The 13702-nt window shown below is 43.0% G+C and overlaps 1 protein-coding gene across 4 annotated transcripts in view; it reads right to left on the minus strand.

Moving 5' to 3' along the window:
- Positions 1–13702, minus strand: part of ZDHHC8 (zinc finger DHHC-type palmitoyltransferase 8) — a 110140-nt gene that overhangs the window by 11707 nt on the left and 84731 nt on the right. For all 4 annotated transcript variants that reach the window (XR_008508698.1, XR_008508697.1, XR_004981209.2 and 1 more), the window contains exons 3-7: positions 10687–10844; positions 6599–6771; positions 5338–5440; positions 1975–2066; positions 219–351 (exon numbers count right to left, since the gene is read on the minus strand). Coding sequence is in view for 1 of the 4 variants with exons in the window: in XM_036393364.2 (XP_036249257.1) it covers positions 219–351; positions 1975–2066; positions 5338–5440; positions 6599–6771; positions 10687–10844 (659 nt within the window). In the remaining 3 variants the exon portion in view is untranslated. The remainder of the gene's footprint in view (positions 1–218; positions 352–1974; positions 2067–5337; positions 5441–6598; positions 6772–10686; positions 10845–13702) is intronic.

Raw genomic sequence — 13702 nt, forward strand, 5'->3', positions numbered from 1 at the left:
AAGAAGCCCAGAGGGATTCCATGCTAGAGCTGCCTGTTACTGGATCAAGAGCTGCTGTTACTGAACCTGCATTACTTTCAGAGCATGAAGTACATGACAAGGACACAAACTCTAGTTTCTGCATCATCTCAGAGAGATTTGTCAATGACAGACTCATTCCCAGGCTTGATAATGCTCAATCCCTGCCCTCCAAAAGCAGAGCTTGGAGATTCCCTCACCTTGCTGCGGTTGAGGTTGGCTTGGATGCCGTTGTCGCTGATCTTCACCGTGATCTGTCGCTCGGACAAGTCTGGTCTCAGGAAAGGAGGCTTCACACTCACAGCTTGCTTCTTCTTGGGCTCAACCACATACCTGATGAATTGTGCAACACTCATCATTAAAATAAACAGGTTAACCTCAGAACAAGGCTTAAAAATCTTCCCACTTCCAGGTTATGATTTAAGAATGTGTCAGAATCTAGGTAAGAATCTCAATTTATTTCAGTGCATGTAATAATTAAGCAGCAATAAAAAAACCCAGTAATTAGTGAGCGAAAGGAGAAGATGCATTGAAAAAATCAGCAATTTTTTAAACACTAATGGACAAGAGCACGAAGAGAGCAAGAGAGGCCTGCCACCAACAGAAGTGACTGACTACATCATCCCAGTTAACATGAAACAGCTGCCCTGTGGTGGGAGTCAGTGACTGGGGAACAAGACCCAGCACATGGGGAGTTACCATGGAGAAGATGATGTGCTGCCAGTTCTAACTTACCACATGGTGACTTGTTTCTGTAGCATGTTTAGTGTTCAAATAAATGGAGGTAAAAGAGACTGCCAAGTCTATAGGAAGCAAAAAATCTAAGAGGAAATGGCTGATTTTAGATATCTAATTTCCCTCCAGTGGAATAGAATTCTCTAAGTGCCCAGTGTCTGTACAATGCCTAAATATCAATACACACACCAGCTTTCTTGTTTTATGTAGTGAACAGGACATTCTAGTAGTGATGGCTTGGGGACCTTCAATATACAGAACAATCTGAACAGGTCTTCAAAAAACACCAATGTTCTGCTTGTTACAATTCTGTGAATAGCCATGATGATGGTACTCACAACCCCTCTCTTAACACAAGTGTCTCACAGCATTTAATACCCAGCTCTTCTCATCCACCTTGACCTGACTTTCATGTTTTGGAAGGTTTGAGAAGCAGCTACTCCAATGTCCTTAACACAAGTAACAGTCCTTTAGAAATTATTTGTTGTATAACAAAGGGGGGAAAAAGGCAGGTAACAGTGTCAGAGTCTGGAATTGTTCAACACCCTAAAAAGGCTCAAATAAGTCTTGTAGTAAGATTATGAACATGTTTGCAGGCTGGACAGCTCAGCACCTAGAATTATTTATAGTCCATCTGATCTACTACATTAAGATCCTGATTTCAAAATGTGAAACGATAAATCCATTTCCCCAAAAATAGAAAGCCATAAATAAAATCTCAAGTTTCGTGATGTAGGTCTCATTGATAATCTGTTTTATGATAATGAAAGTGCCAGTGAGATTGAAAACCACAGCAGCCTTAAATTAGATTTAAGTCTTAAGGAGAAAGGCTGATTTTAGCTTCCTTCCTTTTCCCCAGCAGACTGGACATTGCCTGTACAGTGCAAGAAGTAGTGTGGGCAATATGATAACATATGGATATTTACCTTGTTACTGAAATCCACTGGATAAACAAGCTGGTGAAGACAAGGGTATGAGCTTGACATAATTTGACAAGCTCATTCCAAAAAAATATTTCTGGGATTAGGGTGGTAAATTACAGGTTACAGCCGTGCAACAGGGAAGCAGCTATCACAGAGCTCTACCTTCAGGACTGTTTTGCTTTGCTTTCCTCTTATTCCATCAATGATCCTTGGCTTGTGAGCCCAGCCAAGCACATTTCTCCCCCTGGCCCAACAGGGACTCTTGCTCCCTCATTCCAGCTGAGAGCATTTCTCTTACCTGGGAGCCAAGGGGCTGCAGAGCACATGTTCCACGTTTCCACAGCATCCGCGGGTAAAAGGATTCACTCCCCCACGGAATTTCCCTGTCACCTGGAAACATGTTCAGGACAGTGCTCAAACCCCTGGTTATATAAAAGTCATCATCCAAGCCTCAGAAAGCCAAGAACAAGTCTGACCCTTCTGTCCTTCCCAAACAGATCATTTTTCTTTGAATGCTGCACTTTTTCACTCCAGCTCTAACACACCACCTCTGTCAGCTAATTCCAGCTAGGAGGCACTCCACTCAAGATCCTTCCCAAAAGGACATTGCTAAATATGACTGGATTTCAAAGTGATGTGTTCACCTCTCCATGCTGCTCCTGCACTGGATTTCTGTCTGCTCCCAGCCAGACATCCTGTTTGGGTCTCTTTCATTCCCATCGCTTCCCCTCCTCTGCCTTGGCGAGTCCCCTCCAAACCAACAGCAAAGTCGAATCAATGTTCCCAAATGCTGGATGAGAGCAATGTTTCCTCTCTCTCAGATCTCATCCTGAGCAGCAATCAGTACAAACCACTGCCTTATGTGGGAGGGTGCCAGGAACTCCCTGGTGATTACAATGTTTGCTTGTAAATGAGCAGGTTTAATAAAAGCCAAGCCTCATTAGACTGGCGAGATCCATTCAAGGCTTCATAAGCATTATAAAGAGTTTGTACTCTACAGGCACATGCTCAAAAGTCACCATATGGGGATAAACACCAATAAAGCCAGGGAGATTAATAGTGGTTGCCATTAAAAGCATTACTGTTGTTGTTGTTTGCAAGTAAAGCATTTTAATCAGCTCATAGTTCTGATCTAGCAACAAGTTTACACAGCACCAGAAATACTTTAATAACTTGCACATAAAATAACAACAATTAAATGATTCTGCAATATATTATGCTGGCCTTGTTGATATAACATAAAGCTCTTTAAAAGGCCAAGAGAGAGAGGCTGGAAGTTCTGAGATTTGGAAGAGCAACCTTTTGATGAAAACAGGGGTCTGGGACATTTGGCATGTCTGCATTCAATCCTAGGCTCACACTGACTTGTGCCAGATGCTGGCAAAGCATTTCATATCTCTGTATTTCAAACACGATATGAAAATAAAATTTCTCCAACTCCCAGATTACAGTACTAATTATATCAGTTTGGTTTCTAAAGTAGTTTGAAAATCACTGCTAGAAAGCAGTCTAAGAAGGAAGGGTATTTATTTACTCTATTCAGAGACTAAAAATACCAGGATATGAGCAGATGTTGGGTTATGGGTTATTTTCATTCCATAAAAGAATTTCAGAGGCATTCAGAAAGCTCAGTAAACATCTAAACCCAGCCACTATGCACTTTTCAATCACAGTCTGCCTACTATGAATGCTTAGAACTTACAAACTCCAGAATGAATAAATACCAAAAATTTACAGAAAAAACCCAAAAATGTCTGTACCACTGGCCTATAAAATGTACTGGGAAAAGAGAACAAGATAAGCTGAGCATATTGCAACTGCAAAGCTGACAGTAGATAACTACCAGTGTGAGAAAAGAGAATCAGCACTGAGACTGCAGGAGAAAAGAGAATGTTTTAGAACAGTGGCAAAGCCAGGAGCAGATCTCATATCCATCTCTCCTGGTCTGGTGCTCTAATTACTTAGATATGCTTCCTCTGAAAGGACCTCAGGGCTGGGAACATCCATCCTTCAGTTAGAGATAACCTCTACATATGACTAAGCAGAAATTAGGACCAGATTATATTTAATTTTCAAAATGGCATGGGAAGATGTAATAAATCTCAAGTGGTTTGGTAGCTCAGGAAACCAAACCAAGCTAGGATACATTTTCCAATGGTTATTTCGATCACGGAAAAATACTCAACCTTTCTAAATTCTAGTGCAGCCACAAACATATGAAGTTAAATTTAACATTTTTTAAAGTTAAATTGTTCCTTCTTTTCCAGCCTAAAATTTTCATGGAGAGTTTATATCACTGCACAAAGACAAGCCTAAGGCAAAATACAATTTGGGCTGTGAAACCAAAATGCCCTGTATTTCATGCTACTATTGTTAGCACTATCAAATCTAATACTTGGCCAAAATTAATTTTAAAATGAAGAGCAGATGATTCTGAGCAGGACAGAGAAAAGCATTTGAAGACGACAGCTAGGGAAGCTTGCTTTGTTCAAAGGCCATGTTAGGCAACTGTTCAGGATGACTTCAGATTCCTTGCTTATGTAAACCTCCCACACTCTTCTGGATAAGAGTTTTTATTGTCTCTTGTGGGATGGAGACAATGTCATCTCAGTTTACAAGGGCCTGGCCTCAGACAGATGTTTTCATCGCTCACAGCCTGCCCAGGAGCCAGACAGCTCCACAGCATGGAGCCATCAGCCCCCAGGACAGCCAAAACTGCTCAGTGGGAGCTGCAGAGCACCCATGGGGGCAAGGGCAGCAAAAAGCCATTTGAAATAAACCTCAACCACAAGGGAAAAGAAGTATGGTGGGGAAAAAAGTGAAAAAACCCCAGATGTGAGGGGCACTTTGGAGCTGGAGCTGTGGAAGGGTAAAGCACTGGAATGCACAGAGTTCATGAGCCTTGGGATGAGGGCTGAGACCAGTGCCACACCTGCAAACTGCCCTTGGGGTGGCAGGGACCTGTTATTGATCCCATCACATTGATCTCTATCAGCCACACCAAGCCATTAATGGGCACATGAATGCAGGTCTGCATCAGCCACAGGGATGTGGGTCATGGACATTTGAGTAACTGCAGGGGAACTGGAACTTTCCAGGCTTTTTGGCACAAATGTTGGCACTTAGCTTGGAGAAGCAAAGCAAGCTGGGTCCAACAGCACTCTGTGTGTGTGAGTTCATATGCATAAGAACAAGAGAGACACAGAGGGAGACAAAGAGCTCACTCAGACCCTACTATGGGCAGTGAGGGCTTGCTGGGGGAGCTCAAAATACCAGGAGAGAGGGCAAATGATTTAATATTTTCCTTTCTCTTTCACTCAATCTCATGGATTGTTCAGTCTGACTCATAAAGCTTGAACTTCTGGGGTTGATGGTACTTACCACATAAAACCTATTTCAAGGTCATGAGTAGACTTTAAATAATAAATAAGCCTGGGGTGATGCTCTGTGGCTAAAAAAGGGAAATCTTTGCCTGCAGTGTATTTAAAAAAAAATCTGGAAAGAAAAAAATAGGCAACCTTCCTAGATCTTCACAGAAGCTCCAATAAAAGCATTTCTGGTAAGATCTGGATCATCTTTAGCTTTACCCAAGCTGACTTGCTGACTTTCCTTCCCACCTCAACACCTAAGCCACAAACATGGAGAAAGGATTGCTTCTTACCTGTTCATTGGTTGTGCGCCCTCGGGCCACTAGAACAATGTGGAAGCCAGTGAGACCAATGACTGGGATAAAGAATAACCCAGCCACACACATGACAGCCATTCTGTATCCAAGAGTTAAAGAAACTGGGATGAGTGAAGGGAAAAAGGGTCTGTGAAAGACAGGGAAAGGAAAAGGAGAAAAAAAAAATAGGGGAGTGTCATAGAATGGTTTGGGTTGGAAGGAAGCTTAAAGATCACCTAGTTCCAACTCCCCTGTTGTCAGGACATATTTCATTATCCCAGTCTGCTCCAAGCCCTGTCCAACCTGGCCTTGGACACTTCCAAGGATCCAGGGCAGCCACAGCTTCTCTGGGCAACCTGTGCCAGGGCCTCATAGTGAAGAATTTTATGCTAATATCTCATCTAAACTTGCCCTCTTTCAGTTTGAAGCTGCTCCCCCTCATCCTTTCACTCCAGACCCTTGTCCAAGTCCCTCTCCAACTCCCCTGGAGCCCCTTTAGGCACTGGAAAGGGCTCTAAGGTCTCCCTACAGCCTTCTCTTCTCCAGGCTGAACAACATCAACTCTCCCAGCCTGTCTCCAGAGCAGAGGGACTCTCTGAGCACCTCTGAGCACCTCTGGACTTGTTCCAGCAGTTCCACATCCTTCTGATGTTGGTACAGCACTCCAGGTGGGGTCTCATGAGTGCAGAGTATTCCTCACCTTTAGCAAGGTCTAACTAAATTCCATCTCAGTCCATCTGCTCCTAGTCTGGGTCCTCACCCTTGAGATGGTTAAAAAGTAATGTGAACTCAGTGATTCTGGCTCTACCTTTCTACCTTGTAAAGAATATTCTGCACTAACCTATCAAGAGCAGTATCACCCCTCAGAGCCAGCAATTCATGTGTTACACCAGCATGCAGGGGGCTACTTCCAGAGCACACTCTGCTCTAAAGCACAGCAACAGAGTTCTAAACACAGCAAACAGCAGTTGAGAGCTACCCCTGCTTGTAAGTTAAATTCAAGGAGGCAGCTCATCCTTCTGCTGGGCTGTCATGACAAAGATTGAGAAAGACAAAGGGTCACCTACAGTTTCTGGAGCAATCCATGCTCACACAGGTACAATGGGAACAGAGGAAAACCTGCACTGAGCATTTACAGGAGGAGAGTAGTGGGGGATCAGGAGAGGCTCCACCAGCTCCTGGAGGAGAAATATTCAGGTTCATTTTTGCCCATTTTCCTCAGTTACCTCGAGTCTGGAAAGACCAACAGGAAGGATACGTAATGGTAGTGTGAGCTGCTCCCAGCTTTTCCATGTGGTTCAGGACGAAGATGAGCCCAAAGGTGAACACTCCAACCATGTGTGTACTTAAGGACAGCAAGAAGAGAAAAAAATAGCGGTAGTTCCTCCGTCCTATGCAATTGTTGACCCATGGGCAGTGATGGTCAAAATCCTTGTAAAGAAAGGGAGAGATAGGGAAAAATATCCAAACAGTGAAAGAAAATACATTGCCTCAGAGATGAATCTGAACCACTGTCATGTAAAATTACATCACACAAGTTCTGCAGCTTTACAAAATGCTTGACTGTCTTTTATAAGACTTTTTAGGGCCAAGTTGTTTCTCTATCCATGAATGGAGAAGTACTTGGGTGTTTATAGGGTTTGAAGAGAGGATATATCAAACATAAAGGACAGGCTATTTATCTGCTAGCAGCAGAAGCCCTCATTTTTATCATCCTTAGCATGAGTCAATTACAATGAAGTTATTATAGCCTAGAATGGTTTGAAGATGCAATAGTGCTGCAGAATGCCCTGTCCCACATTTCAGTATTTATACATCACTGAATGAGTCCACTTTGAACAATGAGTCCATTTTGAACACAAAAGTACCTTCTTACCAAGCAGGTCACAAAGAAAAAGAACAGCAGGATCAGACAGAGGCAAAGTTATGCACAGGTTCATTATGTTATGAATCCAAACCTAACTATTTGTCTCAGTCACAAGTCCAAAGTGCCTTACAAAGTCAGATCCCTTTTAACAGGAGATTTAATAATGAGGGCAAGCCACAGACACCCTCCAAGTGCCTTTACACAGTTTTGTAAGCATGTAAATCCACTGTCTCCAATGGGATTATTCCTGACGTGAAGACAAGATCAGGTGCAAGAAATAAACCCTTCTTACCTCTGTGTTCTTCAGAGCAGATATTACACATTCATTGCACTGACAAATGAAATGTTTATTCTTCACTTTGTGGCAATGCTATTTTTAAGCACTGCTCAATGATGACACAGGGGGTTTTGTATTTCTAAGTTTTGCACAATGCATTTACCAAAAATTTACAAAATACAAAAAAATGGATTAGAGCTTTCTCAAAGCACATTAGAAAATGACAGGGGCAACTTATATATTAGGATCATTTCAGGGTATATCTGAAATGCTGACATAACATCTGTCTGTTATGCAAATCTGGCTGTATGCAACCCAAAATACCTATGGATTATGAAACTATGAAAGTACTCACTGCAAACATTCCAATTAAGGAAACAAAAATCTGACTACTTTTGTCACAGATTCATTTTTGGGTCCCTCTGGTAACAGCATGCTTTAAGTTTTAATTTGTTTTATTTCTGCAAGTGTTGTTTGCTTTTGCTGTTTATTCATTTTTATCAAATTGGTTCAAAATTTGAACCATTTTTTCCCAATTTTATATTTGGGAAAATAATTTTTATTGTACATTCTAGACTGACAGTGAAAACATGAGAACTACAATCCTGAGTGGATCCTACATGGAAAGCCAGCAGAGTCACTCCTGTTACTGTCTCAAATCTCTTCTAGAATATGACAGGTGAGTGGGAAATAAGCATCACAAGAATCAATAAAACATGTTTAAGGCCATGATTTATTGATTCTGAAGCCATTAATACTTTTTGCCTACATTCCTCCACAGCAGTAGTAATTTAATTACAAGCAGAGCTGTTTACTTGTGCGCCAGAATAGTAGGGAACATTCAACTGACCTGACTATCATTAGAACTTGTGGAGAGCTCTATTCTATCATTAGAACTTGTGGAGAGCTGTATTCTATCAATAGAACTTGTGGAGAAGCCAGAGTCACCTTGCCTTCTGCTATTTTATGCAGGTTCCTTTTGGATTCCCTCCCATTTTCATTTCTGCTGCAGAACTGACTCCCATGGAGGCCTTACATCAGCATGAAACTTCAAGTGTTTATACCACTGAGTTTTGAGCAATCTTTTTCTGAGAAAACTTCATTTCCTGAAAATGAATTTTTATGCTGAGCCACTGGGGAAGGTGGAGAAAGAAACTCCATGGGACAACTGAGAATTTACCATCATCAAAAAAATCCTCAGAACCTAGAATTAGTGAAAACATTTATGTTTTAAAAGTGGTAATGTACAATTCAGGTTTTCTACCAAAAATCCAGCTCTGTGCAACAATTCACAGCAGTCTAAACAAACTGTGTGTCACAACTTACAAATAGCTGTGGCTACTTCTCTCTACCCAGGGACCTTAGCAGCTCCTCACTCTCAGGGTTCTAAAATCCCACATCCTTCTAAAGCCTTCCAAACCAGGACAGCCTTGTCCTATTTATCAATGGTTACTAGGCACAGCACTGCTTCCAGATAATTATAACTTAGATATATGACTGACACAAGATAAATCCAGGCAGCCTTTCTCTCACTTGTAACTGTGCTGCTCTCTTTGGGACTATTCCCTTGCTTATGGCAAAGAGGATTAGGACAAAGGTAGTGTATACAGCATTCCAGCTGACTCTGGTATTTTTCCCCTTCTGATTAGTAATTCCTTTCATTTTAATGGCACAGCTGAATATATTTTAGACATATTAAGATTTCATCTTTCTATTGAAAAAAAAAATAGACCTTGCAGCAGAAATGATCCTTTAGAAGTAAAATTTTTAGCTCAGCAATAAAAAGTCCCCTGGCAATACACTGCTGTGAATACAGTGCTCTGTACCTACATGTCTGGGAGATGCTTATAGCCCAAAAGCACATCTTACTGTTTAGGGTTATTTTTTAAAAATCTTCTGTGACTCACCAAGACCCTAAGGGTAACAAGAATCAAGAAAGTCCCCTAATTCAGAGCAATCAACATTAGAAACATGAATGAGTTCATGCTGTGAGTTTGGGTGTTGAAAAACACATGGGCTCCTTCTATTGACTGGAGAACCATTTGCTGAACTCCGAGTTTTGCTCTCCTGAACTCACACACCATTGTGGCTTCTCTGCTTGTCCACTAATGTAGGCACCAGTTTGCACCAAATTAAATTATGAACCTTAAGCTCACACATGAGAAGTTGAAATGGTTCACCCTGAATTTCTTGCTCTCTTGAACTCAGCACCAACTCTCCCATTCACTCCTTTTTTACATTCACAATCCCTTAGGTACCTCAAGGAAGAATAATTTATAATGCAGCCAGCATTATAAATTTTTATTTTAATCACCACTGGCAACAGGGCTGACAACAAGCATCGTTGCATTTGTAACACACATAACTGAGGGCTGTGCTTCGAATGGCCCTGCTCAGTGGGAGTCCAGCTGCGAACTCCCCAGAACTCCCCAATATACTTGTGCTTTACTGTGTGATTAGTCAAAAAACTTATAAAGTAAGTCATAACATTAAGTTCTTAGTCTGCTGTCTAGAATATGAGCTGATGGCCTCTTCCCATTGTCATAACCATGTAATGAGACTGATGCTAGAAAATAAAACAGCTCAAGGTACGTTCCTCAGCAGTCCTGTCCCGTTTGTGATTTGTACACAGACCCCCGGCTGGTGACAGGAGCCCAGCTGTGAACTCCCCAGAGCTGGGCTCCCAGCAGCAGGGGCAAGCACAGGGCCTGGTGGGGCAGCCCAGCAGCCTGTTCCAGAGCAGGGGTGAGCCCAGGGCCTGGTGGGGCAGCCCAGCAGCCTGTTCCAGAGCAGGGGTGAGCCCAGGGCCCGGTGGGGCAGCCCAGCCTGTTCCAGAGCAGGGGTGAGCCCAGGGCCCGGTGGGGCAGCCCAGCCTGTTCCCAGCAGCAGGGGTGAGCCCAGAGCCCAGTGGGGCAGCCCAGCCTGTTCCAGAGCAGGGGTGAGCCCAGAGCCCAGTGGGGCAGCCCAGCAGCCTGTTCCAGAGCAGGGGTGAGCCCAGGGCCCGGTGGGGCAGCCCAGCCTGTTCCCAGCAGCAGGGGCAGCCCAGGGCCCGGTGGGGCAGCCCAGCCTGTTCCCAGCAGCAGGGGCAGCCCAGGGCCCGGTGGGGCAGCCCAGCAGCCTGTTCCCAGCAGCAGGGGCAGCCCAGGGCCCGGTGGGGCAGCCCAGCCTGTTCCCAGCAGCAGGGGCAGCCCAGCAGCGTTACCTCCACGCAGTTGTCACACACGCTGCAGTGGGAGCAGCGGGGCGGGCGGTAGAAGTGGCAGGTGGCGCACCACTTCATCCGTACTTGGATTCCTTTGATCTCCACATTCTTGTACAGCGGCGCGCGGAAGTCGTCGTCCTTATCCTCATCCTCGTCCGCTGCTCAACGCAAAACTCAGAGTTAGGGCAGGTAGCAGAGGGCAAGGAGAAAAGAGCTAATCCTGTCAGTGCCTGGAACACAGGGACACAGTGCCCTTACTGTGTTCTGTTATGTGATGGTTTATCACCTCTGCCCTGCTTAAGAAAAGAATCTGTTTAAAAATAAATGCACAAAAAAACCCCAGTCTATAACAGACAAATATATACTGGGAAGAAAAAATATTATTCTAGATTCCTGTGATCCTTATTTGTTTCCTCCTGACAGAAAATCTAAGAAGTTCACATCTATTTAACACCTGGTTAAACATTATAGTGCAGCTGGCATTGGTTGACTGGCTCCAAATTAGGTGGAATTTGATAATGTTGTCCCAGAGGAGCATCAATTACTGTCATGCAGGTCTATATTAAATCTTCTCTAGATGTGTTATCATGATCCAATTTCCATTGACTTCAGAGGGAATTTCTCCCTTCACCTAGATGAGCTTGGGATCTGGCTCAGCTACAGTATTTATCTGCAAGAGTATTCTCTGGATTAACGTTTGTGTGTGGAAGCAGAGGGCTGTACTGGCACCATTCCCTATAATTTTCCTTCCTAACTAGTCAGTGGGACTCTTAGAGAGAGCCAGACTCTAAATCCCTTAGGCACTTCTATAAATACAGTCTTTAGGTTCTCCAATACCATTATAAACCTGCCCAGGCTGTGTAATACATGTGGGCAGATGAAAACAAGACACCGGAACAGTCAAACCATTTAAGCTCTTATAAAAAATCTGACTATGCTGACAAAAAGTCTGTACATTATATATACCTACATGCATTTAAACATGTTCCTTTTGCAGAATTCAAACACAGAGTTTGTACAAAACAGATCCACATCAAAAATACTGAAAGCCGATTGTAGTTGGTATAATTAGCCAGCAAAAAACATTGCCAGTCTCAGCCTAGACTGTAACTCAGATTTTTCAAGGCAGCCCCAATTTCAGTTACTTGATACTTCCTTTCCTACTCATTCATTCTGGTGTATTACCAGAAATTCACTCACACAGAGCCAATACTGATTCATACCAGAAGGATTCAGAGAGCCAACAAATTAAAAAATGAGTAACAGAGCTGTGAGTTTGATTAAGCTCCTCTTCAACAAGCTGGGTTTCTGCAGCCCAACTTTTATCATTTTCCCCCGCAGGCCAAGTTCTATCTGCCAGACCTGCAAGGTCATATAATATAGCTAGAAATGTGCTTATTTCCAGTTTCCAGAGACCTGAGCAGAAGAATACATTGACAAAGGAATGTATCTTACTACACAGATTCTCATACACTGATCCACTGACATGGAGCAGCCAAGTCTCATATTTTTCTAACAGATTTTTCATGGCTTCCTTAAGGAATTGTGATTTCATTAGAGTCTCAGCTTTTGTACCACTTATTGTTGTTTTGGTTTTGAAGTAAATTCCTAACTATCAGAAATGTGCTAAGAAGCTTGAAAGCCCAGAAGACTGAACCTAATTTCAACAGCAGAAAGCAAATGGAGTGATTGTGTATTCATTTTAAGTCCCTCCTACAATTCCTGAACTCCTTGCGCTGGCAGCTCTGCGGGCGGCGTGGGGCGGTGATAAGCTTTTTTTCACATGCACACTTGTGATCTGAAATAACATCTGCTCCTCTTTCCTCCCAGTACTGGTATTTATAGTCTTTTCCATCTTTTCCCTTATCAGTTTCCTTCCTTCACACATCTAAACTCCTACCCCATTACCTTCTCCCAGGACGAATGCCATGTCTTTTCTCTCCCCTTGCTCCCAGCATCTTCCTGACAAAGCACAGGCACAGAGATGCAAGGCCAAGGCCACAAATGAAGTGAGAGACAGTAGAGGGGTGAACTTTAGGAACTCCTCCTCTTCCTGCTTTGCTCCTTACTCCCTTGTGTAAAGGGAGATGGGATGGGAGGGAAGGTGATGAGAAAGTTCCTGTTTGATCTCCCCGTGTGTTTCTTCCTTAAATGCAAAGTCCAAAATGAAGAACTTGTTTGCAAAAGGAATTTAGAGGAGCCCAGAGGAAGGTATGAACTGGACAATACACTCAGCACTGATCACTCCCAGGGCCTGGTGATGTCCAGCTCTGCTCTGAGGGAACTGCCCTGCACAAACATACTGGATTCTCAGACTGATAATGTTTAATGTTTAATTAACCACTGCTATCTCTGCTGTGATAAAGAAACTAACAAGTCCAGGAAACTCCTCAAAACTCTACCTGCATAAGCTCTTTTGAAAGTCACTAGCATTTGTAGCTTTAAGTACCTATTAAGTACCTATAGAGTGTATCAGTTGATCTTACACAAGTGACTGAATCTTGCCTCTGCCTTAGATTGCCTTTACACACAATAATTTCCTTAACTGGAGTGCTGCAATACTTAATCAGGAGTTCAGAAGCTTCAGATGAGAGATGCTCATTATTAGACCATGCTACCTGGAGAAACCTGGCCTTGCTATTCAGGGCAACCAGCAGGACTGGTGCCTTGCTCTTGTCAGGTAGCAATTCAAAACAGACACTGAACTTGGTGAACAGAGGTGAAGAAGCACAGCTTGCAGACAGCACAGATCCATTGGTTTAGACAGACTGCCTAGAGCAGTCTCTGCTGCAAACTGCATGTGAATAATTATTGGAAGACAGATAAAATGAGGTGATAATTCTCTCATTAGGATGTGTTAAAAGAGATAGCTGCACTGTGGTTCCCATTACAAAAGCTGAGTGATCTCTATCCTATTTAATCAGCTGTGAATCAGTACTAATTTAAGCAGGAATATCTTTCTAAATGTATACATTTTTAGACACTCTAAGGCAAGCCTTAATCATTATCTGTTCCA

The sequence above is a fragment of the Molothrus ater genome, chromosome 18 (assembly GCF_012460135.2).
Source record: "Molothrus ater isolate BHLD 08-10-18 breed brown headed cowbird chromosome 18, BPBGC_Mater_1.1, whole genome shotgun sequence".
Taxonomy (NCBI): domain Eukaryota; kingdom Metazoa; phylum Chordata; class Aves; order Passeriformes; family Icteridae; genus Molothrus; species Molothrus ater.